The sequence below is a fragment of the Diaphorina citri genome, unplaced genomic scaffold (assembly GCF_000475195.1).
Source record: "Diaphorina citri unplaced genomic scaffold, Diaci psyllid genome assembly version 1.1 scaffold571, whole genome shotgun sequence".
In the NCBI taxonomy this organism is placed as follows: domain Eukaryota; kingdom Metazoa; phylum Arthropoda; class Insecta; order Hemiptera; family Psyllidae; genus Diaphorina; species Diaphorina citri.
Window position 1 is genome coordinate 177,871 of NW_007378005.1, and position 20,993 is coordinate 198,863.

Here is a 20,993-nt window from a genome sequence, read left to right on the forward strand (position 1 = left end):
CCATTTTTTTTTTTTTTTTTTTTTTTTGAAGTTGGTAATTTTGTAGTTTTTTCGAAATACGTCTTACCCCATGCACATTTTTTTCCCCCTTCAAAAATAACCTACATGAGGATTCAGCGGATTATTAATGTCTGCGTATTAATCAACCAGGACATTCGACATGTAACGTAATCAGTCTTTAGCTCTGAACCGTTCAGACGCAGTGGTGTGGACGGGGTGTCGTTGGAAATTTGTTGGGATCTGGACATTCCATTTATTGGGTAGTTTATTTATTCCTTCAGTTAGGAAATGTTCAATCCTATAGTGCTGGTAAAATATGAACACTATTAGGAAATAGGAAATATTTGAATAAGGAAGAAGAAGCTTAAGAGAATATTTTAAAGAGGAAAACAGCAAACTTTAAGATTTTGGTCTCTAAGAATTGGCAGCTTGAGGAAGAGATGGAAACAATATTAAGGTTTTGAACTTTTTCTAGTGGAATTAACTTTAGTTTTGGACTAAGTCATACCACAAAAACCCACCAACATCAAAGTAATCAAATACAAAAACTAAGTTCGATATTTCAGAAGAATCTCCAAAACTTTTCCCATGCAGGCACAATAAATCCTCCACTACAACTCTCTGCCTCCCAAAAATGTAAAACTTCCAAGCGCATTATTTTGATTAAAAAAGAAGGAGAAGAATCGAAAAGAAAGCTTGAGAAATCCCTGTCTGGAAAGAAAAAACCTTCCACGCAGACAAGGTAACAAACACAAAAAGCAACAAAACGAAACTGACTACCTTTTTTCGTGAAATTAATGTCCTGCAATTAGTCGACGTCATACCTGGCCTTCTTTCTATTCTTCACTGATGTCTTTATTTTAATTTTATTTCTGGAAGCTCCCAACGTACAATAGGCTTTGGATCAGCTCCGGGTATTCCTTTGTTTTCCATCCCTTCTTGCAGCTCTTAGTCATGAGTCGTGTCTCCTTTTATTCTCTCTGATTTTGATAAATTCGGCTTTTGTCTGCTCCAGAATTCACCTTTTAACGTGTTCATTTGAAATGGAAATGTCACTCTTTTCTTGATTCTACCTAACAGATCTACAAAATTGCATCATTCTTTATTCCGTGTCTTTTGTTCCAGAGTTGACGGGTGATTTTTTACCAATGCAATTTATTTGGCTACCTAGTGCTTCTTGGTTGCACAGAAGGCATTTCCAATTTCTGTTGGAGTGTTACGTTTGTCTTTTGTTAACATGGTTGACGGGTGATTTTTTACCAATGCAATTTATTTGGCTACCTAGTGCTTCTTGGTTGCACAGAAGGCATTTCCAATTTCTGTTGGAGACCTTTTGTGTTACCTTTCAGGTCGCTTATTATTGGAGCTGGAATTGAGACATTCTTGCGTTTGTGTGTCTGTGAGACCATTTTTGCAAGTGTGTATGTGTAATTGTGTAGTTAGGCAGGTATGTTAAATAGTTTCTATCTTGAGGTATTTCCCAATCAGCTCATTAAGTACAAGTGTTTTCCACACCACATTTCCAACCTAGCTGCACTCCCGATGACTCATGTAGCAGAATCAGATGAGCAAACAGCACAAGCAAACACATGTATAGCTGTATGAGACCATTTTTGCAAGTGTGTAGGTATGTGTAATTGTGTAGTTAGGCAGGTATGTTAAATAGTTTCTATCTTGAGGTATTTCCCAATCAGCTCATTAAGTACAAGTGTTTTCCACGCCACATTTCCAACCTAGCTGCACTCCCGATGACTCATGTAGCAGAATCAGATGAGCAAACAGCACAAGCAAACACATGTATAGCTGTAAGTCAAACATTACACTCATCGCAAACAACAAGCAAATGGTAAACACGGAATGCAAATGCATAGAACATCTTTCATTTGGAACGTCAGTTTACGTCAGTCACACGATGCAAAATTGTAATTAAAACATACCCGAGACCAATTTTACCGTCAAAGTGGACTTGGAACTGCAAACAAGTAAATCCAGTAGTCCATCCGTAGATCAGCCATGCTCAACCTCCGGCCCGGCAGGCTTTGCGGTGTGGCCCTTGGCAGTGCTAACACACATGCATATTTGTGAACCAAAACAAAGCTCAAGCCAGTATGACCATTCAACCCGGCACCAATCTAGCTAAAGATCATACCACCATACTCGTCGGTACATAAGCCTAACATTCTTCAGCTCTCAAAACTCAAAAGAGACCCTCACCAATGTATTTTTCAGCAAACGCCCAAGTTTGAAACACCCAAATGTGGCCCGCGATAAGAAAACTTTGAGAAAAGCTGCCTCAGACGTATATGTAAATATGTATGCAAATACATTCAAATACCTACCATGTTCGTTGAACATTGGTAGCATAGGGACTTGATAGATAAGATAGAACCTATCTTCTGCCTAATAATGTTATATTCAAATCCGGACATTGTACAACATAGCTCTATCTGGTATTGTAAACATTTAAACTATGCAGTGAACAATGTATACCCACAGATAGACGATATGTCACTGGCAAAGTCTGAAATGGACTGTGAACTTTCCGGCATCCGTGGAGCTTTGCAATCAGCAAATAAATAATTAGTACTTAGATACCTATATCGAGTATTTCCTTGTCTCAATTTTTGCTGTTTTTTTTTTTTTTTTTTTTTTTTTTTTTTTTTTTTTTCCAACATAATAACCATTTTTTGAAGAATATTTTCATTTCCGAAAAATTGATGAAAAGTGAGGAGATAGAGCGAAGTTTTTTAATTCACAAAAACATTGTCGAATTAATATTCTGCGAAAGTGTTGGGATTACGTGAGATGTTGTTTGAAAATTTGGAACAGTAGTCTCTACTTATTGAGAAGAAAGAATAAGGGATTGAACACGTGAAAGGATTAATTTTTTTCCACCTTTTCCCTCCCTGATACCTATCTTTGTTTTAAATCTAAAGGAGTGTCCAAACGAGGAGAAACTATGTTATCGAGGCAGTATGGACGGTTCAGTCGACATCAATCGACTTTGTGTAAACACACCTTAATAACTCTATTCTCTCTCCCACTTCTCCTTGTTTTCAGGTATTATGGGAATCCACTATGATCACTTACCATAACGTCTTGGTGTAATTCCAGACAGATTCTGAATCATTCTGCTGAAGGACCTATACCCAGTACCCAATCAATAACACTCTCAAGATGTCTAATTACTCCAAACAGTCCAAACTCCGACCACCCAGATGGGTAAAGGTTCCAGACTTGCAAACGAAAGCACGCAGCACTCAGCTTCATTTCGAAGTTTAATCTCGGATATGGTTTTGGCCAGAATAGGTACAAACGGGCCAGAAAAACGAAAAGATTACGATCGTGAACTGCCTATGGCATTATTGAGACTAATTTTCCCCTATTGACTCTGGCTTAACTCCCAATCCGAGGCTTAGGTGTCCTAGTGGAACTCTGCATTCACTGCAACTTAGACATTTTTCCGTCAATCTCGAATTGCCCTGTGAATTTCTCCACCACCAGTTTCCCTCTGTTCATTGTTTACAACTTTGCAGAATGTTTATTTTGTTTGTTTACAAAAATTTACGTGGGAAGAGACGTACAGAACGAATAGAGAAGGTTTCTCCACCACTATTTTCCCTTCGTTCATTGTTTACAACTTTGCAGAATGTTTATTTTGTTTGTTTACAAAAATTTACGTGGGAAGAGACGTACAGAACGAATAGAGAAGGAATTTATGTTTGCTTTCCAAAATGAGTGGGGGCTTTTTGTGTTCCTGTCTATTTTCTTTTGTTTTCCATAAATCTTGTGAACTTTTCTTCTCATTCACACATGGAAAATCCTTTTTGAATCCTTTTCGTGGTTTTTCGATCAGCTGTTTGGTTTCTTGTTATTAGGGTTAAGAGAACCGTGTTTGGTTTGATCTGGGATTGAAGTTGATCATTAAATTTTCTGGGCATTTGTTTATTTTCCCTCATATTCTTTATCTTTGATTGACTTTGCTTCTTGCAATTTGGCACTAATACCAAATATTATTTCTAAATCGAGAGGGGCTATTGCAGGTAAATCGTGAGCCCATCCTGTATACAGGTGACCACTGCGTTTTGTATTTACATTGTATCCAGCAAGGTTTTTGTAACACATCTATTAATGATATTTGAATCATACTTTGTTTTAGTTCCATTTTCATCTATGCTCCTTTTTCCTTATCCATTCGTTTTTGTCCATTTTTCTTGCTTGATGCAATAATGTCTTTATTTGCCATCTTGCCATCTGCCTAAAAATACACAGGTAAATTGTAAATTTAGATAAAATTGTAGGTATAGTTAGTTCAACTTTTCTTTTAAACTTTTTTTTTACCTAGATACTTAGTACCCACTGCAATCAATTGCATACCTTTCAAACAACTGTTACAGCCTCTAGCTTTATAGTCTGGTAGCCAAGTTCGAGATAGGTCTTTCCAAAACACCCAGTAACAGTATGGAAAAAGGAGAACAAGTCGAAAGATGGCGGTAGCGACGCAGGCAGCGACATTACTCCGGCGACGTCGCCTCAGTAGATTCAGGTTTAAAATTTAAGGGTTAACATTGTTTTGTGTGTGGTTTTTGTCTCTTTTTTATTTTCGACGATGTCAAAAGGTCGCTTGAAGTCGAGGTGAACTTTTGTGTTGGAGCTTTTTTGTTGTGATGTCGGTGATTGTTGAAAATATGTGAAGACAGAAGATGATTTTTGTGGCTTCAAACAGATTTTGCAAGGCAGGGAAAAGGTTTGAAAGAAGAATGTCAGGGAAGAAAAACTCCAAACTTGTAAATTTACACCCGTGAATTACATTGATCTGTCTTTGTGCCCTGATGATCTTCTTATCTGACCAGCTTCTTCTGTGGGAGCTTCTTTAGTGAACTATTTTCAACATGCAAGTGATAGTATGCTAGAAAGTAGGCAAACTGGGAGGTTATATTGTCCATGATGCATTGATAAATTTGAAAGTTTTTTACTTGCAAAACCTAAGGCTTTCAAACCATCTACCACAAGGGTTCTAGGGAAAATCTCTTACTGTGACGAATTGCCCGTCTCAAAAATATATTACGTTGTTTTATCTCTTTTCCTGTTCTTTTTTTCTCCAGAACAAAAAAGAATAGTTTGAGTGAAACGGAGGGGACTTCAAATTCTTCTGGGATCTCTCGAGAGAAAACAAAAATTCAGGAAAAACAAGGAAAAAGAAAGTAGGGAAAAAAATTATAAGTTAAGAAATTCTAATAACATCCCAGCTGGAAATCTTTCCGAGAGAAAAAAAAGAGCCAAAGGGAGAGACTTTTCGAAACGGAAATTTGCCCCAAGATTTTCCTTGCTCCTCCATAGTTCTCATCCCTCATCCACTCTCCTCTCCAGTTGTGCTTTCCTGTGGCCTCCTGTAGTTTTTGTTTTTAGGAACGTTGTTTCCCCTTCTCCCTTTTCTCTTCCTAAAAGCATTATGATCCATCTGGCATTTTCTTGCGCTTCAGCTTTTGAAAAATGTTCACATGACATGTGTGAGAAAGCTTCGTGGAAACCTTCGTCTTGTTTGGGGGTACTTAGTAGTGCTCTGGCACATTGTATAGAGCTGTCTGGTTCATTAATTTCTAGAGAAAGCTCTAGAATAACCTAGATTGTAGGGTTTGTAAATGCACTAGGAACATTTGATAGAGGATTAACGTCACTTTACTTATAACTGCTATTTAGTGGCTTTAAGTGACTGAAAACATTCATTTTACATTTCCCACAGGGACAAAAATGATATCTAACAGTTGGCAACATCTTTATCAATGCAATCAAAGGACTCCGTATGCAAACTTGGAAATTTCAATACGTAAAATTTGTACCTTGTACCCCATTTTCTAAATTGTAAGAAAAAATTTTTTTTTCTATTTGGCGACAAAGTCAAAAGCTCGCTTGAAGTCGAAGCGAACTTTTGTTTTGGAGCTTTTTTGTTGTGATTTCGGTGATTGTTGAAAATATGACGTGAAGACAGAAGATGATTGCGGCTTTAAACAGATTATGTCAGGCAGGTTAGGTCCAAAGTTTGAAATCAGAATGTTCAGGTCCAAATGGCTTCTCATTTCAATAACAGTCAGGGAGGAAAATCTCAAATCTTGGAAAATCTCTAAATCCAGACCCGTGAATAACATTCTGCTGATGACCTGACTTAGAAGCAGTGATTATCTTCTTATTAAACAATGGGATCTTCTTCAGTGTATTTCAACATGCAAGTGATAGTATGCTAGAATTTGCCTACTTCGAAGTTATACTGTCCATGATGCATTGATAAAGTTTTTTACTTGCAAAACCCAAGGCTTTCAAACCATCTACCACAAGGGTTCTAGGGAAAACCTCTTACTGTGACGAATTGCCCGTCTCAAAAATATATTACGTTGTTTTATCTCTTTTCCTGTTCTTTTTTTCTTCCAGAACAAAAAAGAATAGTTTGAGTGAAACGGAGGGGTCTTCAAATTCTTCTGGGATCTCTGGAGAGAAAACAAAAATTTCAGGAAAAACAAGGAAAAAGAAAGTAGGGAAAAAAATTATAAGTTAAGAAATTCTAATAACATCCCAGCTGGAAATCTTTCCGAGAGAAAAAAAGAGCCAAAGGGAGAGACTTTTCGAAACGGAAATTTGCCCCAAGATTTTCCTTGCTCCTCCATAGTTCTCATCCCTCATCCAAGAGCCAAAGGGAGAGACTTTTCGAAACGGAAATTTGCCCCAAGATTTTCCTTGCTCCTCCATAGTTCTCATCCCTCATCCACTCTCCTCTCCAGTTGTGCTTTCCTGTGGCCTCCTGTAGTTTTTGTTTTTAGGAACGTTGTTTCCCCTTCTCCCTTTTCTCTTCCTAAAAGCATTATGATCCATCTGGCATTACTCGAGCTCGAGAAGGAGTTCCACTTCAACCGCTATCTGACGCGACGGCGGAGGATAGAGATCGCGCACGCCCTCTGCCTCACGGAGCCAAGAGGTAAGCGATAGGTGTGTCCACACTATATGGATATTGTCTTTGCATACATACATATTTTTGGCATAAGTTGATGACCTTATGCCAACCTTATCATTCCCAATTGAAAGTGTACCCAATGCCAAATTTCCCATCGTGAGGACGCACCTTGACAAATATATCTTTGAAACTACCTTTGTCAGTGTAAACTGCATGTTGTGATATTACCATCAAAATTCCCCCTCTACGAAGAACAGATATTATGCTTGGCAAAATGATCGCTCAGGATTTTCTCTGAATAAAGATTTCCAACGTGTGAGGCTAAAGTGAATATTTATCTTTGGCTTTCTATTCTGGTGAACACAAGTCATCCGAGTGTGGAAAATGGAATGAACCTCTTTCCCTGATAATTATGAGGATTTTTTTTTTTTTTTCAAAAAAGGGGAGATTTTCACGATACATATTAGAAAGAATGTACGGCTAGTGAAAATAGGAAAAGTGGGACTAGTGTAAATGGAGATACACCTACACTTTATTTTTACATACATATTATTTGGTTTTGGAACGGACGCCTATTAAAATCTCCTGAAAAACTTGAGATGTGCATTTTGGAATACCTGGCCAATAGCAAACGCCAATTTTGTGCTCTAATGATCAAAATAAATTTTGTCTACAAACTGGAGAATTTGAGGAATTGAAAATTTGAAATTTCATTTTCCTTACAATATTCTTCACATCCTTACAGAATACAAAAATATATTAAAAAAGGAATAAATGTTGGAACTTTTGAAGAACAAACGGAAAAAAGTTGGGTTGGGCTGGGCTGGGTTGGGACTCGAAGTTAAAAGAAAATGTATTAAAAACGACACGAGAAGGAACCAAGAGGAACTCACAAGATTGAAGATTTACTCCAGAAGACAATTTATTCAAAAGTTTCAACATTTCCCTCCCAAAAAACGAGTTTTAGGATCTTGGAGCGGTTTTGTAATTTGGTCGCATCCACTAATTTCATTATGAATACAAACGGATGAGCCGCTATTTTTTCTTTTCCGGAAATATTATTTGATACACTCTTACCAAAATAATAGACAGTAAAAAGGCCCAAGTTATGTTTCTAGTTTCTACTCATTCGCTAGAGCAGTGTTTCTTAATTAGTTTGGCCCGCGGAACCCTTTTCAAAAGGTGAACATCTTTGCGGAACCCTGAACTTTCAAGATTGCACTCCCCACTCCCACCCCCCTTATTATAAAAATACAACAAGTTTTCTTTGTTACAGTTCCCTCTATCAAACCTCTAAAAAAAGCTGTGACCCTTATTATAAAAATACAATAAGTTTTTTTTATATAACAACATTTTATTTTTATTTATTACTATGGGAAGAGTGGTATTTCTGCATGCTTTTTTTCCATTTTATCTAGGTAGTGTATGATTTTTCCAAAATATCTCGCGGAACCCTTGCCGTCAGCTCGCGGAACCCCTAGGTTCCGCGGAACACCAATTAAGAAACACTGCGCTAGAGGAATACTACATATATGTACTCATAGGACGAATTTCCTACAAACCTCAAATTTTCTCAAATCGCCTTCTTCCTTTAATGAATTCCCTACTTTCTGTAAGGGCATCTAGCTCAATAGTAAAGATGTAGTTTTAAGAAGGATAGTCTGGTATAGTTATTGAGAGTTATTTACAGAGGCAAACTATAACAATCAGAGTCCTTGTCATTCTGGCACAAATTCCTCATCTATGGTTGATCCATGCCCAGTTTTGGACCGGTATGATTATGCCCAAGTCCAGGTCTATGCCATTAATAAGCCTGAAAGTGTTGCTATTAAATTACCGAGATTGTTTTGAACTTTTTTTTTACAACTATTTCGATATTGACTTATCGAACGCTATTCGATCTTTAGCTTTAGAGTCTCCAGCGACCTTCTGTAGCTTCCACATCAACGGTCGGTATTTGACACAAATATCGAATTTCGAATGGTACTGGACAGTGTACCTGTACATTGTATCTTTGTATCTAGGAGTAGCTACCAATAATGGCCGCTTATTGTTCGAAATTATTTCAAAACGAAACTTTCACAAGGGTTACTTTTTGGATACATTATCTCTAGCCCGGATTTGATGTGGTTCGAAGTTTTGAACTGCAACTATTTCCATATTGACTTATCGAACGCTCTTCGATCTTTAGCTTCAGAGTCTTTAGCGACCTTCTGTAGCTCCCACATGAACGGTCGGTATTTGACACAAATATCGAATGGTACTGGACAGTGTACCTGTACATTGTATCTAGGAGTAGCTACCAATAATGGCCGCTTATTGTTCGAAATTATTTCAAAACGAAACTTTCACAAGGGTTGCTTTTTGGATACATTATCTCTAGCCCGGATTTGATGTGGTTCGAAGTTTTGAATTTTCCGGAGGTCCATCTCCGGGAAATCTCCCCTTCCCTCTCTCCCTTTTCCTCCCTCTCCTCTCTCTTTCTCTCTTGGCTTTCCTGTATTCTGTTTCTCTTCCTCACTTTTCAGGGTGGGGGAGGAAGAGATTTCATATCCAAAAAGGTGTTTATACCTAGTAAGGTAGATCCATATCTAGGTAGGTAGGATAGGCACTAACCTACAATAAACAGTTGTATTTTCCTTTCCATTTTTTTCCCCTTTTCTGAAGTTCGTTTCCCCTCTTTTGGTGTGATCCTTCCGACCGCGGTCTGACACTTCTGACAGACGGTCTGAGTGTGAGAAGCGTGAGAAGAATTTTGCTGAAAAGATCATAAGATTGACAGCGAAGATAAGAGTATTTGTGTTTTTATTTGGTTTTGTTCAAGAAACAAGAACAACAGACATCAGCAGACCTTGGTCCATTAGAGTCCACACAGTACTCCAGTCCCAGAGCTGTCCAAAATACATATGAGAAAAACTCTCAAAATTAGAGTAAGTAAAATGTATCCTTTAGAAATAAAATATTAAGAACACACTAATAATATTAGAAACACACTCTTTTGGGTTTCATTTTCGTGCAAAGTTTTTCTTTTAAGGGTAGGATTTAGAAAAGGAGAGGGGGAGGGGGTGGTGGATATTTTCTCGAAAGAATTTGATATTCCACGGAATATTGTTCCATTTTGTAGCTTTTTTTCGATATTTTTGAGCAATCTGTCTACTATCATTTTTATAGAAGTTGTGGTCATCTAAAAATATTCTTTGATGAACCATTGAAAGATCAAGAAAAAGGAACAGCTAATAAAATTTCCAAACATACACAAATATGAAGATAAACATAGCAAAGTACTAGAGGAGATGCACGAACAAACAACATGGAGTTACAAGATAAGCCTCCAAAAAACAATCTAATAGAACTCAGTCCAATTGCCAAAGTTCATATCACACAACTTTCTCTATCGAACATAACCGAGGAAGCAGCAAGTAAAAAAAGAGAAGATGAATCGAAAGAAGAGAAAAAAAAAATAGGTGGAGAACATAAGATGTTATATTACGTCACAAGTGACGAAGGATAAGTCTCCAAAAAACAATCTAATAGAACTCAGTCCAATTGCCAAAGTTCATATCACACAACTTTCTCCATCGAACATAACCGAGGAAGCAGCTAGTAAAAAAAGAGAAGATGAATCGAAAGAAGAGAAAAAAAAAATAGGTGGAGAACATAAGATGTTATATTACGTCACAAGTGACGAAGATAAATGCGACTAGAGAGCGAGAGGAAGAGAAAGAAAGAAGAAACCTTCAAGAAATGTTTCGAGAAAGAGAGGAAAAAGGGAGAGGAAGAGATGAGGAGGATGTGGAGGTGGAAAAAAAGAGAGAAAAATTAAGATAAAACGAAGGGTGGAAGGGGGAGAGATGAGTGAAAGATGGAGGGATTGGGGAAGAAGGATAAGGAGGCAAGTTTGTAAATCCAACGCAGCTGACATTTTCCCAGACCTACCCTCTTCTTCTCCTCCATCCTCCTCCTCCTCCTCCTCCTCCTCCTCCTCCTCATTTTGGACTGAAACCTTGTGTTATTTTGAACAGAGAACACCAAACGGATGTATGTATCTACCTATTAGTAATTGAGTACAATGGAAACTCTGGTGTTTGCCATTCAGGGTCTCATCCGTAACTTTTGTCCGATTTTCTACTAGATAATTGATTTTTGATACTCGGTTTGGGCCCACTGTAAATACAACTTCAAACTTTTCATTGTTTTGTAAATGTTTCCTTTAGGGTTGGGACATCGAGACGAAAACATCGATGTTCGATACATCGATGTTTTTAAACTTCGATATATCGAGTATCCGATGTATCGCCTTTGCAACGTCTGTGTTCAAGCTTCAAAATCCTTTTATAGCCCTTTTGAAAAATACCTATATTTCTCAAAGCCTTTACTAACGTCTGGCATTTTCTTGCGCTTCAGCTTTTGAAAAATGTTCACATGACATGTGTGAGAAAGCTTCGTGGAAACCTTCGTCTTGTTTGGGGGTACTTAGTAGTGCTCTGGCACATTGTATAGAGCTGTCTGGTTCATTAATTTCTAGAGAAAGCTCTAGTAGAATAACCTAGATTGTAGGGTTTGTAAATGCACTAGGATCATTTGATAGAGGATTAACGTCACTTTACTTATAACTGCTATTTAGTGGTTTTAAGTGACTGAAAACATTCATTTTACATTTCCCATAGGGACAAAAATGATATCTAATAGGTGGCAACTGGCAACATCTTTATCAATGCAATCAAAGGACTCCGTATGCAAACTTGGAAAATTCAATACGTAAAATTTGTACCTTGTACCCCCATTTTCTAAATTGTAAGAAAAACATCCATTGGAAACCCATATACGTAATGTATTTGCATTAGACTTAAAATACGTAAAATATTTGATAGAATTTAAGAGGAAATCTCAAGTTTTTTTATTTTATTTAAAGAAAATACCTTTATTTCGATAGTTTATTTTTTATTTGGCATTTGACAACAAAACTTTATATTCTTTGGGTGATCTTTTTTATTCAAAATTCAGTCTAAGAAAAATAGAAAAAGCAGAACATTTCAGACCTAAGTTCACATTCACAGCTGTATGGATGTACGTGAATAACTGTCATATTCATTAATAAAATCTTCTATTCATCATAAAATTTATCTGAAGAAACCTGGCTAATCATCTTATTTCAACAACTAACAATACATAAAAAACTGATGGGATGGAAAAAGCAGAACATTTCAGACCTAAGTTCACATTCACAGCTGTAGGGATGCACGTGATATTCGTTAATAAAATTATATCTATGTAAAATCTTCTATTCATCATAAAATTTATCTGAAGAAACCTGGCTAATCATCTTATTTCAACAACTAACAATACATAAAAAACTGATGCTAAAGTCAGTTTTTCAGAAGTTTACTAAAACAATGCTTTCATCTGACATCAGCTTCCTCCCATAAGATATCGAGTAGCTTTGAATATTATACTTCAAAAGAAATATATACCATGGCCGGAGATCAAACTCAGTGACACAAAACCGTGATGTTTTGAACCGAATTGAAAACGGCAATTAACTTGCTCTTAATCGCTCTACGCAGGCTAAAACTGGCATGATATCGAGTTTTGTATCATGTATGATAATTATTATGTTGTATAAAACTATTCTGTACATAATGTTGAATAATTTCCTGTTTGTTTTCTTTATAATTTTCGAATTAATATTATTTTAAACATAAGAAAAGCTACAAAAATGACAGTTCCTCTAAAGAAAACTAAGTAGGTATATTAAAAAGTTATAAAAATGTAAGAATTTTGTAGACTTTATTTTTTCCTTGGTTTTTTTGTTTTAAAATTTTCCATGTTTTGTTCTGAAATCTGTACCTACCAATTATGATTTTAAAGTAGATTTCACCTAGCTTTTGCATTACAAAAATAGTGGCGTAGGTCTGTTTTCAAGTTGGGTTGAGTTGTTAAACTCTTCTTAAGGGTACGGACGACGGCTATTATTAGAAACAACTAAATTAAGGTCACCCTTATATGTATTAGAGACACAGACACCTTTCACGCATTTTGAACATCCACTAACTTTGGTCCAAATCAGGTTGATAAAAACCAATTCCGAACGTGGAAAAAGACGGAATGAAAATTTTCTGTCATGAGTAGGTACCTACCGTACCTAACTAAATTTATCTATCGTACCTATGGAGTGTATTTATTTTTAAATTGGACACACGGTACCTATATGAAAATAGTAAAACAAAATATTGTAGATATCTATAACAGATTAGATATAAAAAAAAAAAAAAACTTTTGCATTGATGTATTAAAAATCAAAATGTTTGGTGAATTTGAATGAACTCTTTGTATCTATGATTAATCAAAAAGAGACACAAAAGGTAGCAGATGTTCTGAATTAGAACATTTTGCATTGATGTAGTAAAAATCAAAATGTAGTAAAAATGTTTGGTGAATTTGAATGAACTCTTTGTATCTATGATTAATCAAAAAGAGACACAAAAGGTAGCAGATGTTCTGAATTAGAACCCCAATTCGATTTCCTTTGGACAAGTTCATTAGCTACTGAAATGAGAATAGAGGGAATTAATCAAGTTATTGAGCTTTGATCTCCCAAAAAAATATTGTTGAAATTATTTTGAATTAAAACTTTTTTAATTCTTTCAATGTAAATTTTATAAATATACTCATAAATAACTATTATAATCAGTAAATTATAATACTTATTCATTTAATACAGAATACCTCATTATTAATTATTATCTACCTAAGTATATTTAAAAAACGAAAACAAAAAAGTTTGTAAAGTAACAATAAAATTATAAAATAAAATAATTTGAAAATATCTAGTCACATATTTAATTTTATGTTCTAATTTGTTATGATTTTTCCCGCATGTATTATAAAATTATTTTTTGCCCTCCAAAGATCTTGTTTTTTCTCTCTTTCGAAAAAGACAATTAAATTTTATCTTTTTCTGGACTTTAATTTTAACTTATCTTGTAGATACAAAATGATTGTATGTTTTCTGAAGTCCTCACATCAAATCCAAACAGAATGAACGTTGCTGTCTTTAGATTTATCCTTACAAACTCTCTGGGTAGGTCTTTCAAACTAATTTGTAGTCTTAGGTAATTGTATCTCTAAGGACTTAGGTAAATGATTCATCAAAAGAATCATAGCAACTTTTAAATTAGCAATAAAATGCTGACCCAGAAAGTTTTAGTTGGATAGGCACTTTACTGAAGCATCAGCAGGAATTTGACTAGCAACCTATTTGGGTTTTTACAAAAAAAAAAAAAAAAAAAAAAACTACAATACCGCCGATACCTAAGGAAATGACTGAGAATACCTTTGGGTTTTCAAAATAATTCTCCTAATTCAAAAATTTGTATCCGTGATTGTCAAAGTGCTTCCTGAAAGCCGATGATTTTTAGGAAATCATTATAAATCAAACATCTCTCAAGAATCACTTTTCTATTTGGATACCTTCTGTTCTTAGAAATTGATCGGGATATACCTCTCAGAAGATTACGTAGGTCTTACTTATACTATTGAATTCAAAAGCGTGAAAAACGTTTCATGTATTATGGATCCAGTATAAAACTTTGTTAGAAATAATTAATATGAAACCTTTTTTCAATCCTTGGCTTTTTATTCCTTGAATCAGCTTGTAAATCTCATCCACCGATAAAATAAGTGTTTAATCCCTTTTAGACCAATTGACAGATGTAACCCATCCGAATACTAACCACGGCAAAGCTGCTTAACTTCAGTCCATATGGAAACGGTCATTCAACCGACGATATCGCCTGTGTATGCTTTATGAATTCACCGCACCAAACAAAAAAAAAAGGGGGGGGGGGGATTCTGATTCTGAGTCGTCAAAATTGGTGAAAATAAAGTACCGAAAATCAACAGCATAAATTTAATGACAGTTGGGTTAGTGGGACGATGCTGAAATCGGTGAACAAATACAGAGTGTCAGAAAGTAGAAAGCAATCTCATCTGATGTACCTACATGAATTGTCAGCACCATCATTAGATGGAGAAAAGATGGTTTTTGAGTTTCGATAGCTTCTTCTTCTTGGGAGAACCAGAAACAAGAACGGCCACTGTAGAAAAGTGAAGCAAGCTATGATGCTAACGGGAACATGAAAGCTGGTGTTCCAAAAATTTAATGAACAATTTAGTGACTAATAACAACGAAGAAGCTCATAAAAAATCATAGGTAAATATTCCCAATACTTACTTTACTTTCCATGTCCGTCAGGTACAAATTTTACCCACAACAACTAAATTTCAAACGGTGTTGTGAGAGCTTTATGCAGAAAGGGTGATTGACCCCTTTCTTCAGACTCTCAATAGTTGGGACATCTCTATTGGAAAATCCTCATGAGTTATTGTTGATTTTTGTTGATTTTAAAAAGATGAGTGTTTCACCGCCTTTTTTATTTCGTAGCGATGAAACAACTGCTACATTGGACGCTTGTGGTCTGTGTCGTAGCATGCCCTTAGGATTATTGAGATATTGGGAAAATCCTACAATGCTGCAGTGAGCACCAAAGTTGTGACATAATAACACAAAGAAAGAAACTGCATTAAAAAAAAAAAAAAAAAAATAGAAGAGTTACCCTCCCATTTAGGTGCTGGGTCAACACGGGAACACCATTATTATTTATCATTATTGTAGGAGAATCATAAACAGGGCCTAAGTATTGCTCCATTTGACATTTTGACATGACCTTTGCTTTCTATCACTTTCAGGCTTGAAACTAGCACGGACCTCCTTGATCCAATACCCACCAAGAGGAATCAAGGGGATCTCTTCAAATGCACCACTGAAAGCAATATTCTACCTCCACCTACTGCATGCTGATTTGCTGATCCTGGGTTATTGGATGTGCCTGTCTATTGGATTGAAGATTGAAGCATTGAAGTCAACTATGTAGTTTCTTGACATTGAAGAAGGTTCGTTGGATTTTGAGTTCTCTGCCTTCGCCAATCGCCGTTTTATCAAGTCTACTTCGGCTATGTACCGTGTACCCATACCGTACATACCGTAACAAGAGGTAAACGATAGGTGTGTTCACACTATATGGATATTGTCTTTGCATAGGTACCTACATACATATTTTTGGCATAAGTTGATGACCTTATGCCAAACTTATCATTCCCAATTGAAAGTGTACCAAATGCCAAATTTCCCATTGTGAGGACGCACCTTGACAAATATATATCTTTGAAACTACCTTTGTCAGTGTAAACTGCATGTTGTGATATCACCATCATAATTCCCCCTCTACGAAGAACAGATATGATGCTTGGCAAAATGATCGCTCAGGATTTTCACTGAATAGAGATTTCCAACGTGTGAGGCTAAAGTGAATATTTATCTTTGGCTTTCTGTTCTGGTGAACACAAGTCATCCGAGTGTGGAAAATGGAATGAACCTCTTTTCCCTGATATGAGGATTTTTTTTTTTTCAAAAAAGGGGAGAATTTCACGATACACATTAGAAAGAATGTACGACCAGTGAAAATAGGAAAAGTGGGACTAGTGTAAATGGAGGTACACCTACACTTTATTTTTACATACATATTATTCGGTTTTGGAACGGACACCTATTAAAATCTCCTGAAAAACTTGAGATGTGCATTTTGGAATACCTGGCCAATAGCAAACGCCAATTTTGTGCTCTAATGATCAAAATTTTTTCCGAGCTTTTTTTCACCCAGTTTAGATTAAGTGATATACAGGGTGGTCGAGGCATTTCATACGGGGTGTCTCTGTAATGAGTTTTTGGGTCTGTATCCTCTGGATTTTAGATGTGGAATATTCGAAGTAGGTAATCGATTTTTTGCCAGTGTAATCGCCAATCACTTTTGCTTTGATGTTTCCTGAAATAAATAAATGAAATAAAATGTAACATGAATAAATAAATTTGTAATTGAATATGATGTGTAAAAAATAAAAGTATTTCTATAAATTTACAATAACCATGCATTGTAGATGTTTGTTTCTGCCTTCTATAATCTATGTAGGAATCATAACACTATAAGTAAACACAACACTGTCTCTGTTTTTCTACCTACAAGAGAAAGCTCTCTTGTAGAGTGATTTGGAGAGAAAAGAGTATGAAAAGGATAAAGAGGAGAGAAATAAGGAGGGAGCAGTAAAAATTGGATAAGAAGGAAATGTGGGGCAGGAAGACAGCAAGAGAGAATAGAAAAGCAAGGAAAAGGGAGGGAGAGAGAAAGAGAGAGAGAGAGAGAGAGAAAGACAGAGAGGATGGAAGAAAGAGAAAGCACACATTTTTTTTTTAGAATTTTTCTTGAGCTTTCTATGAGGCTCCGTGTTGTTGTTTTGTAATTCTTCTTTCTCCTCCTCCTCCTCCTCTTTCTTCTTCTCTTCCTCCTACTCTTTTTTCTTATCATATTCTTCTTCTTTCAGATATTCCAATTCAGTTCAGATCATCAGCGGTGTGCTCCTGAGTTGGACAATTGGGGCCCAATAACCCAAAAACGCTGCTACATGATGTATGAGGCTGCCTATGATGTACTCCTATACCACTACAACTTTCAAACCTATTTTGAATTCAAAAGGTAAAAACGTTTCATTGTATTATGGATTTCCAGTATAAAATTTGTTAGAAATATATTAATATAAAACTTTTTTAATCTTGTGCTTTTTATTTCCTTGAAGTCAGGCTTTTGTAAACCATTCCAGCTGAAAAATTAAGTGGTTTATCCCTTTTAGACGCAATTGACCAGATGGTAACCCATCCGAATACTAACCACGGGCAAAGCTGCTTAACTTCAGTGATCCATTGGAAACTGGTGCATTCAACGCGATATCGCCGCTGTATGCCTTCTGAATTACCTGCACCATACCAAACAAAATGGGGGGGGGGGGTTTTGAATTTTGGGCGTCAAAATTGGGGAAAAAAAAGAACCGAAAATCAAAACAAAAAACCCATACCGTACCAAGAGGTAAGCGATAGGTGTGTCCACACTATATGGATATTGTCTTTGCATACATACATATTTTTGGCATAAGTTGATGACCTTATGCCAACCTTATCATTCCCAATTGAAAGTGTACCCAATGCCAAATTTCCCATCGTGAGGACGCACCTTGACAAATATATCTTTGAAACTACCTTTGTCAGTGTAAACTGCATGTTGTGATATTACCATCAAAATTCCCCCTCTACGAAGAACAGATATTATGCTTGGCAAAATGATCGCTCAGGATTTTCTCTGAATAAAGATTTCCAACGTGTGAGGCTAAAGTGAATATTTATCTTTGGCTTTCTATTCTGGTGAACACAAGTCATCCGAGTGTGGAAAATGGAATGAACCTCTTTCCCTGATAATTATGAGGATTTTTTTTTTTTTTTCAAAAAAGGGGAGATTTTCACGATACATATTAGAAAGAATGTACGACTAGTGAAAATAGGAAAAGTGGGACTAGTGTAAATGGAGGTACACCTACACTTTATTTTTACATACATATTATTCGGTTTTGGAACGGACGCCTATTAAAATCTCCTGAAAAACTTGAGATGTGCATTTTGGAATACCTGGCCAATAGCAAACGCCAATTTTGTGCTCTAATGATCAAAATAAATTTTGTCTACAAACTGGAGAATTTGAGGAATTGAAAATTTGAAATTTCATTTTCCTTACAATGTTCTTCACATCCTTACAGAATACAGAAAATATTAAAAAAGGAATAAATGTTGGAACTTTTGAAGAACAAACGGAAAAAAGTTGGGTTGGGCTGGGTTGGGACTCGAAGTTAAAAGAAAATGTATTAAAAACGACACGAGAAGGAACCAAGAGGAACTCACAAGATTGAAGATACTCCAGAAGACAATTTATTCAAAAGTTTCAACATTTCCCTCCCAAAAAACGAGTTCAACTTTCTGAGCACGAAGAATATTTTCATTTCCGAAAAATTGATGAAAAGTGAGGAGATAGAGCGAAGTTTTTTAATTCACAAAAACATTGTCGAATTAATATTCTGCGAAAGTGTTGGGATTACGTGAGATGTTGTTTGAAAATTTGGAACAGTAGTCTCTACTTATTGAGAAGAAAGAATAAGGGATTGAACACGTGAAAGGATTAATTTTTTTCCACCTTTTCCCTCCCTGATACCTATCTTTGTTTTAAATCTAAAGGAGTGTCCAAACGAGGAGAAACTATGTTATCGAGGCAGTATGGACGGTTCAGTCGACATCAATCGACTTTGTGTAAACACACCTTAATAACTCTATTCTCTCTCCCACTTCTCCTTGTTTTCAGGTATTATGGGAATCCACTATGATCACTTACCATAACGTCTTGGTGTAATTCCAGACAGATTCTGAATCATTCTGCTGAAGGACCTATACCCAGTACCCAATCAATAACACTCTCAAGATGTCTAATTACTCCAAACAGTCCAAACTCCGACCACCCAGATGGGTAAAGGTTCCAGACTTGCAAACGAAAGCACGCAGCACTCAGCTTCATTTCGAAGTTTAATCTCGGATATGGTTTTGGCCAGAATAGGTACAAACGGGCCAGAAAAACGAAAAGATTACGATCGTGAACTGCCTATGGCATTATTGAGACTAATTTTCCCCTATTGACTCTGGCTTAACTCCCAATCCGAGGCTTAGGTGTCCTAGTGGAACTCTGCATTCACTGCAACTGGTAAAAACAAGCCTTGCTTTTGCTTGTAAGCAAGCCAAAAGAGAAACATACAAAGCGAGATTGAAAAGACTCGAAAGAAGAAGAGTGAGCCTATTAAAATCTCCTGAAAAACTTGAGATGTGCATTTTGGAATACCTGGCCAATACCAAACGCCAATTTTGTGCTCTAATGATCAAAATTTTGTCTACAAACTGGAGAATTTGAGGAATTGAAAATTTGAAATTTCATTTTCCTTACAATGTTCTTCACATCCTTACAGAATACAGAAAATATTAAAAAAGGAATAAATGTTGGAACTTTTGAAGAACAAACGGAAAAAAGTTGGGTTGGGCTGGGTTGGGACTCGAAGTTAAAAGAAAATGTATTAAAAACGACACGAAAAGAACCAAGAGGAACTCACAAGATTGAAGATACTCCAGAAGACAATTTATTCAAAAGTTTCAACATTTCCCTCCCAAAAAAAACGAGTTCATCTTTCTGAGCACGAAGAATATTTTCATTTCCGAAAAATTTGATGAAAAGTGAGGAGATAGAGCGAAGTTTTTTAATTCACAAAAATATTGTCGAATTAATATTCTGCGAAAGTGTTGGGATTACGTGAGATGTTGTTTGAAAATTTGGAACAGTAGTCTCTACTTATTGAGAAGAAAGAATAAGGGATTGAACACGTGAAAGGATTAATTTTTTTCCACCTTTTCCCTCCCTGATACCTATCTTTGTTTTAAATCTAAAGGAGTGTCCAAACGAGGAGAAACTATGTTATCGAGGCAGTATGGACGGTTCAGTCGACATCAATCGACTTTGTGTAAACACACCTTAATAACTCTATTCTCTCTCCCACTTCTCCTTGTTTTCAGGTATTATGGGAATCCACTATGATCACTTACCATAACGTCTTGGTGTAATTCCAGACAGATTCTGAATCATTCTGCTGAAGGACCTATACCCAGTACCCAATCAATAACACTCTCAAGATGTCTAATTACTCCAAACAGTCCAAACTCCGACCACCCAGATGGGTATTATTTTTTTTGTTTTTTTTTTCACCTTTTCCCTCCCTGATACCTATCTTTGTTTTAAATCTAAAGGAGTGTCCAAACGGTTCAGTCGACATCAATCGACTTTTTGTAAACACACCTTAATAACTCTATTCTCTCTTCCACTTCTCCTTGTTTTCAGGTATTATGGGAATCCACTATGATCACTTACCATAACCTCTTGGTATGATTCCAGCCAGATTCAGAATCATTCTACTAAAGGACCTATACCCAGTACCCAATCAATAACACTCTCAAGATGTCTAATTACTCCAAACAGTCCAAACTCCGACCACCCAGATGGGTAGTCTTGGTGTAATTCCAGGCAGA

General features: G+C 36.2%; 1 protein-coding gene across 1 annotated transcript in view; it reads left to right on the forward strand.

Annotated features, from left to right (window-relative positions):
- LOC103510191 (homeotic protein antennapedia) overlaps positions 1–5,449 on the forward strand; it is a 23,015-nt gene extending 17,566 nt beyond the window's left edge. The window contains exon 4 of the mRNA XM_026824313.1: positions 4,488–5,449. Within this exon, the coding sequence (XP_026680114.1) occupies positions 4,488–4,540 (53 nt within the window). The 3' untranslated portion in view covers positions 4,541–5,449. The remainder of the gene's footprint in view (positions 1–4,487) is intronic.
- The last annotated feature ends 15,544 nt before the right edge of the window (positions 5,450–20,993 follow it).